The 14258-nt window shown below is 50.2% G+C and overlaps 1 protein-coding gene across 1 annotated transcript in view; it reads left to right on the top strand.

The window, feature by feature from the left end:
- The window catches only part of LOC149333007 (uncharacterized), a 68355-nt gene extending 58228 nt beyond the window's left edge, over nt 1-10127 (top strand). The window contains exon 7 of the mRNA XM_089555952.1: nt 9962-10127. Within this exon, the coding sequence (XP_089412078.1) occupies nt 9962-9997 (36 nt within the window). The 3' untranslated portion in view covers nt 9998-10127. The remainder of the gene's footprint in view (nt 1-9961) is intronic.
- Nucleotides 10128-14258: the final 4131 nt, after the last annotated feature.

Genomic DNA, 14258 nt, shown 5'->3' with positions numbered 1-14258 from the left:
GACAGCCGCGCATTTTGACGGCGTATTCCCCCCGTGTACGCGACGCCGTAGTCAGGGCAGGGGTGACTAACCGCAAAGGAAGCTCCCCGAAGTTTCTTTTTTAGTTGGACTGGAAGGCTGTGGGCAGTAGCCCCCCCCCCCCCCCCCCCCCCCCCAAACTCGACTCCCGTCTCCTGTCCGGCCTTTCTATTCCCAATTCTGGGCAAGGTTTATCGACTGGCTTTTTTTTTCGCTGCCGTCTTGGTATGGTCACGGCCGGTCTCGACGCGCGCGCTTTCTGTTTCGAGCCAACGTTTTTTGAACAGCGCTGGCCGCCACCAAGGTTTGAAGCGGAATGGAAAGTGTCGCCCCTAGCTGTATTCTTGTTAGTTTTCGTTCGTTTTCCCTGCTTCTTTCCAGTTTCTGTGGCATGCGAAAAAACCTTCAGTGCTCAGAGACATAATACTTTGGATCCATTTCGCAAGTATAAAGGAACAATATGCAAACTGGACACCCAACCAATGAGAAAGGCAGCGCCATATCTGGATTCCACCTCATTTCCGCTGCCGCAAATGGCCGCCGCGTTGCGACACCATCGGCTCAAAACAAGCATTTCTAGCGAAGATTAAAATATCAAAAATTACGATTTCGGTGATCTCATTGCGCGTTCAGGACTCACAATGTCCCTTACTCTGCATACAAAGAATAAAGACCCCATGCTTTGTCTACGTCGCAGGGCACCTTTAAGGCAAGACGCCCCTGAAGGATTACGAAGGACGAAATGAACATGAAACAGGGATGGGTCCAGCGTGCCTAGTTTCTTCTGACAGGCTCGCAGGCACCCCCAAACCCAGGAACGCATCACTCGCTTGGAAAAAACAATTCAAGACCTCAAAATAAATTACAAATTATGATCGAGACGACAATCAAAAGCATGTTCGAATCAGTTATTAAACCCATGATGGAAAACCTCGAAGTTCTAATAAGGATGCAAGCGCAGGAGATTAGAACTGACCGCAAACTTCAGGAATCATCAGATGTTTCTCACAACAAGGGCACAAAGCTACAGGGTAAAATGGGAACTCGTCCCCTGCTAAGCACTGAGCTAGATCTACAACCTGAGGGCGCACCACATGATGAGACCCACGTTTCTAGTGTTCAACATGGCTCCACAACGCAGACATAAACTTACCATCCTACAGTGGAATTGCAGGGGACTAAAACGGAAGAGGGAAACATTACAACAATACATACTCTCATAGTAATAAATAGTAATAAATAATAAATAGCCCTGCAAGAAGTGAATATGGAGGCTAAGATCCGAGGATACTCAACACATCAAACAAATCCCTCGACATGCATCTTGGTCCACAAATCATGCACGGCAACCACTGTAGACCTTAATCTAGACACCGACATTGAATATACCTTCATAAAGCTACTTCCACAGCACAGAAACAGTGTGGGCACCTACATACTCAATATATATAGTCGCCCCAAACAGCACCGCGTTGCCTTTGACGCGATCTTTCTTAAAGCACTAAGAGAAGCCCAAAAAGCTCCCTTACGGCGACTTTAATGCTTCTAGCCCCTGTGGGGCTACCCGAGGGAAGACGGGAAAGGCAGAAAACTAGCATCCACCATCGCTGACATGGCCTTGACCCTACTCACGGACCCGCAGCACCCGACGCGAGTCGATACTTCCCCCGACCTCACGCTCGTCCGCAATGCCCGCAACTATGAGTGGCTCAATACGGGAGAAACGCTAGGCAGTGACCACTGCGTGTAGCAGACTATCTTCGAAAGTAACAAGCACAGCAAACCACGAGGGAAAGCCAGAATTACAGACTGGGAGACATTCAGGAAGGACACCAAACTAACAACATCGGAACAAATAACCAGTTACGAAGATTGGGCTGCCTTCATTCTCGACCTCAAAGGAAAGTTCACAAAATCTCTCGCCACCACGGAGGACCACTGAGATGTTGACAACCACCTCCTACATCTTTGGGAAACCAGACGGGGTCTTATAAAACGGTGGAAAAAACAAAGGCAGAATCCGAAACTGAATTCGGATCGCCAAGCTTACTATTCAAGCGGAACAATACGCATGGGACCTCGCTCGCACCAATTGGCTAACAAAGTGCAAATCCCTCAAAGGCCGCCTAGACACCAAGGGCACGTGGATCCTTCTGCGATGCCTAATTGACCCTCCGAAAGCGAAGAGTGAACAACACAAAAATTTGCAACGAGCCCTACACAGCTTCCAAGGCACAGATCAGGAACTCGTGGATGAACTCACGCGTCGCTATATCTGCACCGCGAGAGACCCACAACCCTACAATAAGGAGTACCGAGGGCAACCGAACGAACACCTAGATAAAGACTTCACTTTGGAGGAAATCATTGCAGCACTAGCCGATATGCGCCGAGGCACAGCCCCGGGACAAGACAAAATTACGGTCGGACTTCTGGCCAACCTCGGCACAGAGGCTCTGCAGCAACTCACAGATTACATAAACGAATGCTGGCGCACCGGCACCATTCCACAAGCATGGAAAACAGCCAATGTACACTTTATCCCGAAGCCCGGCAAGAAAATCAGCATCGAAAACCTGCGCCACATATCCCTCACGTCGTGCGCAGGCAAACTCATGGAAAAGGCAGTCCACACCCGCCTCTCCAACTGTCTTGAGGACCACGAGCTACTGCCACACACGATGTTTGGGTTCAGGACACACTTGTCCACCCATGATGTGCTTCTGCAAATCAAAAGCGAAGTCATCGATCCCGCACGCACAAACAGTAACCGAGTGCTTCTAACACTCGACCTCAAGGAAGCGTTTGACAATGTCAAACACTCCACAATCCTCAACAACCTCCACAGCACGAACTGTAGCCAGCGAGTCTACTCGTACATCTGCGATTTCCTTACGGACAGAACCGTCAACCTCAGCACCGGCACAAAACACACAACGCAAGTGAAGATGGGCACGAGAGGCACTCCGCAAGGGGCAGTACTATCACCACTTCTCTTTAACATTGCACTCCTAAATCTCCCACCTCCTCTCCATCAGGTACAGGGCATACGCCACGCCCTGTACGCTGATGATATAACCATCTGGACAACCACAGGAAGTATGGGAATGATTTACGAACAACTACAAACAGCGGCGACAACAGTTCAGAATTATGCACGGGCGTGTAGACTAACGTGCTCACCCGAAAAATCCGAACTCATAGTCTTCCGTCAACGCAAGAACCAGGACACCATCAACATCCGCGTAGACAACTCACCCATCAAGGAAGTTCAGACCCTCATGATACTGGGTCTGTACATAAATAACAACGGCAACAACCTTCTCACCCTCCAGAAACTACGGCTCGTGAGCGATCAAGTCGCCAGGATGATCACCAGGATAACGACGCGCAAATCAGGGATGCGAGAAGACGATACTATGCGACTGGTGCAGGCTTTCGTTGCAAGCCGCGTCGTCTACGTAGCGCCCCACGTCCGCCTCAAGAAGCGTGACATCAAAAACCTCGACATCATAATCAGAACAGCCTACAAGAAGGCCCTGGGACTCCCTCTTGCGACATCGACGGACCGGCTCTTGCGACTGGGTGTGCACAACACGATCGATGAGCTGATAGAGGCACACCTTACGGCGCAGGTGGTACGGCTCTCCCCAACTCGGACTGGTCGACAAGTCCTGAGTGATTTAAACATCAATTGCCCCCGACAGCTAGACGCCAAAACCGACATCCCAGCCTCATGGAGAGGACCACTCAAGGCAGCTCCACTACCCAGGAATATGCACCCCGATTTTCACCAGTCAAGACGACAAGCACGAGCCGAAGCCATGAAAAGACACTACGGCGGGGGCGAGGGCGTGTTCTATGTCGATGCTGCGGGTCCCGAGCAAGGAATGACGGCCGTCGCGGTAGTGCACCAAAATACAACAGTCGACGGACTAGTACTGGCTAGCCAGGACATACTGGCTGCGGAAGAAGTGGCGATTGCTCTAGCTGCAACACACACTAGCTCAATATACATTCTCACAGATTGACAGACAGCGTATCGCAATTACCTCAGGGGCAGGGTCGCACTGCTAGCAGCTAAAATCCTGCAAGATAGCTACATCCGTGGCTACCAACCCACAAACAAACACTTAATATCGGTACCAGGCCACCAGGGCATCCCAGGGAACGAGAGCGCACATGCCTCAGCCCGAGCATTTCTCCCCCGGGCACCCAGTGCGGATGCCGTGGAACCTCCTACCCCACTACTAACTTACAATGACATACTTCAGCACTTAAGATTATCCCGTCGGGTCTACCCTCCGCCGGCTAAGACACTAGATAAAGGGGAGGAACAACACCTCCGAAAGCTACAGACCAACACTTACAACAACCCACGATGACTACATGCCATAGACCCGGAGTCATTTGACTCACAATGCAAATTTTGCGGGGAGAAGGCGGACCTGTACCATATGGTATGGGCCTGCCAACGAAATCAGGCGATCACTGTCAATAACCAGCCAACGCAGGAGGGGTGGGAGGCAGCTCTGACCAGCTCGGACGAAACGAGTCAAAAGCAACTCATCCAAAGAGCCCGGACAGCAGCCTACGCCAATGGGGTTCCGGACTGAGAGCTCCAACCACCGCTACAACCTCCTAAACTATTTCATTAAAATATTCTCACCACCACCACCGGTATATATAAAGGCGAAAGCCTTTAATGCCGTGTCGGCAGATGTGTCCGCGTTTTGGCGGGTGTCCACCGAGTTATGTGAGACAGTTACTGCGTAATTTCCTTTCCTCAAATACAATTTTCAGTTTCTTCATTACGGCCCCTCTTTCTTCTTTCACTCCCTCTTCCTCCCTTACTATACGGTGCGGTTAAGGTGTCCACCGAGATGACAGAGAATTACTGCGCCATTTCCTTTCCTCAAAAAGCGTTGCGTTCAAAGGGCAAGGCATCGCGCCGAACGGGTGGTGGCGTTCCGTGGACTCCCTGGCAGCGCTGCAACACGCTGTCGCGTTCCACTCCTAAAGGCGAAGAGTTTAAGCGGCATTAATTAGCAGTAAATTAGTAATTAGTCATTAATTAGTAATTTGTCATTTCTTCGTCATCAATTGTGTGTGACGTCATCCAGTGGTGACGTCACCAGTGCCACATAGGCAAAGTGGTGCCGAAAACGCTTTCGCCTCTGCGTTCTTTAGACAGTCAAAGTGCACCCTGAATTTTTTTGAGTGTCGACCCCTCGCACCCGCTTGGCGGTGTCTTTGCGTCTGCAGTGATATAGTCACAGAAAAGTTATCCAGTGATTCTATGCAGTGGCGCTCAGCCCACATTGAGGACCGCCGAACAGTAATTCGAGACAAAAAGTAGACCGTATATTTTCTTTCCACCTAAACAAGTAGTTAATCACGAGACGAAATTATAAGCTCAATAATTTTGATGCCTCTGGTTTCTTGATGGAGTTAAACAAAAAAAAAAATGGCGCGGTTCAACTACTGCTGAACCTGGTTAGAGAGCGAAAGCTATGGCGTATCGGGCAACTATAAGCGGCTTGGCGTCTGTAACGCTGAGTTCGTTCCGGACATTGGACAGGTAGCGCACCCACCTTGCCACCCTGGCTGGTGGCAGTTAGTGGTTGATCGCGAGAGTTTTCTCACCCACTGAACACTGCGGCCTATTACAGCAGTGCCGTGTGCCTGCCACAATGTTGTAAATGCCAACGCACGAAGCACACATCTGTCACTACCGCCACGCAGCTTAAAGCACGACTGAGGGTTCCCCTGTCCCATGAGGCCACTTAAGCGCCATTCCTTTCATCATAAAACTTTATTTGAAGCAGAGGAGTTTGCTTTCGAGGCACCCGCTCTTCATCGGTTTCGTAGCTTAAAGCGCGACTAAGACGTCAAGGTGTCCACTCTCCCAGGGGGCCACTTATGCACCTTTCCTTTCCCTCGAGGCCCGTGTACTTGTGTACGTTAAAGAACCCCAGGTGGTCGAAATTTCCGGAGCCCTCCACTACGGCGTCCCCATAGCGTGAGTCTCTTTGGGACGTCAACTCTCCCCTGCCACAGGGGAGAGTTGACGTCCACAGGGGAGATTTGACACACACACACAGGTTAGGTTAGGTTTATGGGGTTTAACGTCCCAAAGCGACCAACGCTATGAGAGACGCCGTAGTGGAGGGCTCCGGAAATTTCGACCACCTGGGGTTCTTAACGTGCACTGACATCGCACACTACACGGCCCTCTAGAATTTCTCCTCCAAAGAAATTCAACCGCTGCGGCCGGCATCGAACCCGCGTCTTTCGGGTCAGCAGCCGAGCACCATAACCACTGAGCCACCGCGGCGGCACACACACACCTTTCCATTGCTTTATATGTTGGCAGCGTGGCATAGGCTTTGGTTATGAACGTCGTTTGGTCAAACTTGTGGCCACGGAGAAACTCGCTTTACCTAGTGTAGTGAAAATTTCGCTTCAAAACATTCCACGCGACAGCGTATGCAGCTCGTTCGGTCGAAAAGCCCTCGGCGCCGTAGTTGTGAGCACAGCGCGTCGGAAAAAATCGCATCATTATTTGCCGCACAATGTTCCCGATGGTGTCATACGAGTTAACGTTTTGTGCAGCATAAACTTACTAACTAGACCCTAGCTCGCGGCTGGGATTCGAACCGGAGACCTATAATCGGGTGCTGCGTAGAACCCCAGGTGGTCGAAATTTCCGGAGCCCTTCACTGCGGCGTCCCTCATAGCCTGAGTTGCTTCGGGACGATAAACTCCAATAAACGAAACGTATCATGCGCGGTTCGGGTGTCCACCAAGACAAGTGAGACTGCGCGTCATTTCCTTTTCTCAAAAAAACAATTTTTCTCTTTGTCCAACGGGCAAGGCGTCGCGCCGAACGGGCGATGGCGTTCCTTGGGCTCCCGGCAGCGCTGCAAGGCGCTTCGCGTTAGTCTACTGAACTTTATCGACAATATTTTCTTTGCGGCAGCCGATAGCTCTTCACTCAAATTACCGTTCAGCCTGGTGTGGTGCCAAGAAGTGCGGTAGAACATTTTAAAATAGAATTTATTGATGTGGGAACACACCTGTATGACATGGTAGTCTCATCTGGCAATCTGGATTTCCGCCGCGCGGCGACAAACATCGCGGCGCCCGTCGAAGCCGGACCTCTCGCTTCGGACTGAATTCTCGTTGTTGCTGCCTTTTTCAGTGCATTCACTGGCCATAAATGGGGCGCCGGTCTTTCGCTTCGCCTCATCTCGCCTATAAGAAAACGTATAAGTGTTAAATTTGCTTTATTTTAATAATTAGAGTGATGATTCTGCTGCTTCTAGGCTTAAGCGGAGAGTCGGTTTGTTTACAGCAATGGTTCCCGTCCTGACAACCAGATGGCGCCACTATAGGCTGAGTTTATTTTTGCGTCCCTGCTAGCATACGCTGAACGGCTGAACTGAAAGTGGGAATGTGCCTGCGTTTAGCGTACGTATAACTATAAATATTCATGTGATTTACAGAAAAAGCGAGCGGTACACCTTATGCAGTGTACTAGAACAAAACGTACGTTTCTATGACATTGGGGCATACTAACGGTACGTAGTATATTCACTTATGCTTCTACAAAAGAAGACTGCCACCTGGAGCAACAAAATGAACGTTTGGGGTCGCCACCATGCATTTATACGCGACTTTTGATGCCGAAATAAAATATAAATTCCTGCTTAAACCGGGAGCAGATCCCTCGTTATTGATGTTATAGGGTGCCAATTACCAGAATATAGAGTATATTCTATAGAGACATTCTATAGAATATAGAATACACTCATCTCGGTGAGTAGACTAACCCTTTAAGAAGCTTAAGCGTCCTCCAAATTTTTCTCTTTCACTCCCACCTTCCTCGCTTCCCTCACGGAACGGTTGCGTGTCCACCAAGAAAGGAAGCAATTGCGGCTCCATTCCCTTTCCTCAAAAACCACGATTTGGGCATGCTGTGCAATGTCAGTGCACGTTATATATCCCCAGGTGGTCGAAATTACTCATCACACCGTGGCCTCATCGTTGTAAGCAGGAGTTGTAGACAGAAATGTCACGCTCTTCAATTGGTCGAAATGGTCGTGACGTCACAGTACGCGAATTTCAAACGGGGCCAGTTGTACTTTGGCTAGTAACCACGCTACCAATTAAAGAGATCGTATAGCGATGCTCCAGGTAAGTGGGACTCAGTTTAGTCAATTGCTTAATTAACCAATTGGCCTAATTAACCTTTCTAGTCAGACCAGATAAATGAAAACCGAGTAGGAAAATGGTCGAGTTGGGGAATTGAACCAGGGTCTCCGGAGTGCGAGACGAGCACGCTAACCACTCCGCCATACCAGCTCGATGGTTCGGAATGAACAAAGGCGCGTCTAGTGAATACGGGGTCTTCGCTCACTCCCACCTTCCCTCCTTCCCATTACGGCGAGGTTCAGGTGTCAACCGAGATATGCGAGACATTTCCTTTCCTCAAAAATCAATTTACCGACGAGCTATGCGTAGAGCAGAACGGGCGATGGCGTTCTGCGGACTCCCTGGCAGCGTTGCAAGACGCTGTCGCGTTCCACTCTTAGAGGCTGAGCTTAACATCTTAACCACCCATCAGCGACACAAGCAGCAACACGCAACACCGCGCTAAAGGCTTTCGCCTCACCGCACTTTAGGTCAACAAAGTGCCCCCCTAAATTTTTCCGGAGACCTACGGGCGGCAGTGGCCAGCGGAGCCCTGGACTGAGGGCAACCGACCACTGGTTAGAGGCGGACGACTTCGACAGAGAAGGCTCCTGGGGGTAGAACCAAGACGTCTCTGAAGAAGCCCCCAAACCGCAGAACCATTACTGTAAATAAAGTTTTCCCTTCCTTCCTTCCGGAGACCTACCACTACGGCACCTCTTTCTTTGATTCCCAACTTCCTCCCTTCCCTCACGGCGCGGTTGAGGTGTCCACCGAGATTAGAGACAATTAGTGCGCATTTCCTTTCCTCGAAAACCAAAATGAAGTGTTAGAAGTGCCCACCTTAAAGTGAGAGAGCTCCTGCCCCCTTTCCGTTTTCAAAAAAACAAAGCAACCACCAATGACACCATGTGTTACTTCTGCAGCTGCCATGTGAACGAAGTAAGCAGATTTCCTAGACCACAGCGCAAAATGGTCTGGTCGGCCTGCTTGAGTTAAAAGCATGCTGTATTGGCTCAGTGACGCAGAATGCCTCCCATGAAAGTCTTCAAAAAATAAATACAACACATTTTTGGTGCGCATTTGAAATACGCTTCTCGTGCGATGTCTGGGGTTCCATATACGAACATTCGAGTTAGCTTGCCCGAATGGTGGGTTCGTGTGCTGCGTTGATATGGGCGGAGTTTTCGAGCCGGCGTAGTTGCTTCGGCGGACGCGTTTTTTTTTGGGACGCGTGTCTCGTCACGCAAAATTTGGTTAATTGTTGCGATTAATAGGGGACGCCGCGGACCGTGAGTTTATGGGGGTTTGACGTCCCAAAGCGACTCAGGCTGTGTGGGACGCCGTAACAGAAATTTCGACCACCCAGGGTTCTTTAACGTGCACTGACAGTACACGGGCCTAGGCAGTGGTGCCCACTGTTGTCTTCTGTTTTTAAGTTGTACTCGGTTTTAAGAATATGCATGACAATTCAGGTTCTTTAACGGCATACATCTGGTTTCTTTCTGCGCTCTTTAATCCGAATTCATTATATCAAACAAGCAGAAACACACGAATGGAAGAAACCCAATAGCTGGCTCGCCTCGCACATTCGTTATCAGAAACGAAACAATTACAGGCCCTTCGAATGGCGTGGTATTTCACGGTCGGGGCTAGTTTAATATTTTTGAACTTCACAACTTTGTTTTGATATCATTCCGGTGGGTGCCCTTAACCTAACCTTGAGGCTCTTTTTTCCCGTTTACAGTACACAGGCCTGACCCAATCGCCTGTGCCGAAGTAGGGAGCAACAAGCCTGCCCTTCAACGGTGCGACACCTCGCAGGGCACGCCCCCTGCGAAATAGGAAACGTCTCTGGTTACGGAAATAAACAGATACTGACTGTACGTGTGGCTCCCAGTTTCGGAGAATTCCCCCCTTGCCCAAAATACTACAGTAATAGACACGGTCGCGTGTGTATACATCATTGCCACCAGTCCGGTTGAGGCTGCCCGAAAGCCTCTACCAGGGACCTAAAACCTGCCCTTCACCAGCCGCAGTAATTACCCAATAGAGAGAGAGAAATCAAAGCGCGATCATTTCCGCGCACCAACAGTGCGCACGCGCTGATTGGTCCCGTCGTGGCAGGCCTGGCACTCTCGTGGCTATCTGCGCATGCGCAGTGGCTATTCGCGGACCTCTCCACGGTTCTAATAGAGCTTGAACGAGATTTAACGATTGGTTACTGCAAATTCAGTTATGACGGTTTGTATAAACCTTATGGGACCAACTATCATCACACTCCAATGTCTCCACAGATGACTCGGCATGTCCTGCACGCATTAACTCTGGGTAAGACTAAGATACAGCTATGATGGGTTTATTATAAAAATTTATAAAAGAAAGTTACTGTGGGTACACGTGCTGTGAAAGCGAAAGCATCGTTTCATCTAAAGGCTTTGCCCCGAAAGACGTTGACCTAAAGGCCTTTCTAATGACCCTCATTATCTACTAACGTCTTTTATTACTGCAAAACTGCCACTGTCATTAACTATCACTTTCGCTATGCTTACCACTAACTACTACTGTCTCGTCTAATGCATTTTCTTCATTGCTTATGATCACCCATTACTTTAATGGTCTACTGCTGGCAGCATGCGAGACCATGGTGACGTCGTGAGGTTTTGGCACCACTATTCTTGGTCCACATGTATGCTGCCGACTTTCGTTGCTGATGAGCCATGTAATGATTTCGGGGAAAAAAAAATTGGCGGGGGCTTAGCTTTGGTTAAGCCTGGTAGGTTGCGAAAGCAAAAGCGCAGCGTCTCCAACTGAAGGAATGCAGTTCGCCGCGTCTACAGGTCACGCGTGGCTACCGGCCGCCGCGGCGACTCGACTTGGTAGCCCATCATCATCATCATCAAAACGTTTATTTCCACCGAAATGAGACTCCTTTTTGGACCCCCCGGCACGCAGGCCTAAGGGAGCCCTACTTAGGAGCCTCGCAAACTAAGGTCTGGTGAAGACACATTGTCTCTTCACGGCCTCAGCCGCCAGGCGGATGGCTTGTTGCTGCTTAGCGGGGTCCTCGCTCCGCAGCAAGGTCTCCCAGGCTTCTCTATCTTCTATATTTTGCTCGGCGCCCGGGCTTCCAGCACATTCCCATATGACATGGTCGAGAGTGCCCCTCTCCCCGCACGTTATACAATATTGGTCTTTCTCCTCTTTGGAGATTGTTATGTATACCCAGAAGGGGCTTATATGATTCCCCCCTTGCAATCTTCTCCACGCAATTGCCTCCTCTTTTGCGAGGGAACGGTCGGGCGGCGGATAGACCCTCCTGCTCAGCTTATAATGTTCCGTGATCTCGTGGTATGAAATTAGGCTATCTTTCATGTCTATGCGGGAGGGCTGCTCTGCGGCCGCCCGGTGATAGAGAGCTCGGGCAAGCTCGTGTGCAGCCTCATTTCCTGCAATAGACTCATGCGCTGGGATCCATATTACCTCTATGTTACGTTCTATCGGCCTCGCCTCGAGGACGTGTTTGGCCTCTTCCGAGATTCTTCCTTTCGCGAAGTTTCTTACTGCAGTTTTGCTGTCACTTAAAATCGTCGTGGCCTTGGTACCGACGCAAGCGAGCGCTATCGCCAACTCTTCCGCCGCATTGGCATCTCTCGTGCGGCTCGAAGCCGCTACCGTTGGTACTCCTGCCCCGTCGACCACAGCGGATACAGCCGCCCCGTGCTGTCCGCACGCCGCGTCTACGTACGCCACCTGGTCTGCCGGTCGCTCCTTCATCTTCCTCTCGTAGGCCTTAGCCCTATGTTCTCGCCTTTCCTTGTTATACACGGGGTGCATGTTCCGCGGCATAGGTGGGACGCATATCTTGGCCCTGATTCCTGCCGGGATGTTTACCATCTTGTGCGTGCTACTTTCTGGCCGTATTCCTACCCATTCGAGTATTGTCCTGCCCGTTTCAGACTGGCCGAGCCGTTCTAATTGGGATATCCTCACCCCCTCTGCCAGCTCAACCCATCTGTTGTGTACCCCCATTTTTTCAAGCCGCTCCGTCGACGTAGATATCGGAAGTCCCAGAGCTCGCTTGGCGCATTTCCTCAATATTCTATCTACCTTCTCTATTTCTGCCTTGTTCATGTTTAGGTACGGCGTAGCAGATCCGACTTATTACGTACGCCTGCGACATTCTCAGGAGATTCCTTTCTTTTAGTCCTCGCCCTTTTACCGCTACCCTCCTGAATATGCCTACCACTTGGTCTGCATATGTGGCTAATTTCTTTATGATATTGGTGTTGTTGCCTTTCTTGTTGATAAACATGCATAGGATCCTCATTTCCTCGACCCTGGGCACCTCCAGGCCTCCCACCACCACTTTAATTTCTACGTCTCTCTTGTTCCTGCTGCTATTGTACACGAAGAGCTCCGACTTCTGCGGTGAGCACGCCAGGCCTCTTTCGGCCGCGTACTTCACCACTACGTCTGCTGCCCTTTGAAGACTCCACTCAATTTCCGCGTCGCTTCCGTTATTCATCCACATGTTTATGTCGTCCGCGTACATGCTGAATTTTAGATCAGGGATCTTGTTCAGCATGGCCGGGAGACCTCTCATCGCTATGTTGAATAAGAAGGGGGACAGTACGGCGCCTTGCGGGGTACCTTTGCTGCCCAGCCTTATGCCGGGGGACTCTGCGTCGTGGAATTTAATCACCGCCTTCCTCCCTTGGAGAAAGTCCTTGATATAGTCGTATGTTCTCTTGCCCACGTTTACCTCCTCCAGACCTCTGAGCACTGCCTCGTGTCGGACGTTGTCGAAGGCCTTCGTGAGGTCAAGACCTAGGATCACCTTGGCATCTAATCCTTTCTTGTCTACAATGTCATGTTTGAGTCTGAGCATTACATCCTGCGTGCTGAGCTTAGGTCTAAAGCCCACCATCTCGTGCGGCCATAGGTTTCCATTTTCCATGTATCTCGTTAACCTCGTTTGCACTACGTGCTCCATGAGTTTCCCCACGCAAGACGTTAGCGAGATCGGTCTTAGGTTTTCCAATTTTGGTTCTTTTCCCGGCTTGGGGATGAGAACAACCTCTGCCTGCTTCCATTCCTCTGGCAATTTACCTTCCGTCCATACTTTGTTCATGTACCGCGCAATTGCATCTATCGAGTCGTTGTCTAGATTCCTGAGCATGACATTGGATATTTTATCCGGGCCAGGGGCCGAGCGAGTTTTTAGCTCTGCGATAGCTGCTCTGATCTCCGCTACCGTAATGTCCGCGTCTAGATCTTCATTTTCCGCTCCTCCATATTCTGCCTGTCGTACTTCTGTCGCGTCCCCTATGTAAATGTCCCTGAGCCTGTCCATCAGCTGTTTGTCCGTCCCCTGGAAAGAGTATCTCGCTTTCACTTGGTTAGCACTCGCTGCCTGTTTAGATTTTCCCGGGTCGAGGAGATGCCGCAATATATTCCACGTCTTTGCTAGGCTCATGCCCCTTTCCATTTCGTCGCACCTGGCGTACCAATTTTGCTCGTTTAGTTTAATAGCATACGTTTCCATTTCCTTGGTGTGTCTGGCTAACGAACGCCTTAAATTTCGGTTCCATTTTTGAGACTTGAGTCTCTTCTCGAGCCTTTCCTTCTCCTTCCACATGCTCATTAGCTTGCTATCCATTATCTCCGGTGCATCTTCCCCTTCAGCTACTGCTTCCGCGTGCCTGGCATCTTCCCTCAACTGTTTTGTCCAGTCTCCTATGTTTCCAATTTCCTTAGCTTTGTGGCTTCTGCGAATCTCCCGGAATTTGTCCCATTCCACTATTCTCGCCTGTTTGAGTTTCCGTAGCTTGATTCCTTCTCCCAGCTTCGTAGCTACGATGAAGTGGTCACTACCCAGATTTTCTCTGGTGTTTGCCCATTCTACCCTGCCTGCATTTTTACTGAAGGTGAGGTCCGGCGCGGTGTCTCTACTTACACTGCTACCTACTCTAGTGGGCGCACATGGGTCGGTATGCAAGGTAAGTCCGAGATTTTGGGACTCCTCAAGAAGATGTCTGCCC

This window comes from Amblyomma mixtum, chromosome 8 (assembly GCF_055824585.1).
Source record: "Amblyomma mixtum isolate Tamu chromosome 8, ASM5582458v1, whole genome shotgun sequence".
Classification (NCBI taxonomy): Eukaryota; Metazoa; Arthropoda; class Arachnida; order Ixodida; family Ixodidae; genus Amblyomma; species Amblyomma mixtum.
Note: the sequence above shows the minus strand (reverse complement) of the source record. Positions and strands in the feature narration are given on the sequence as shown.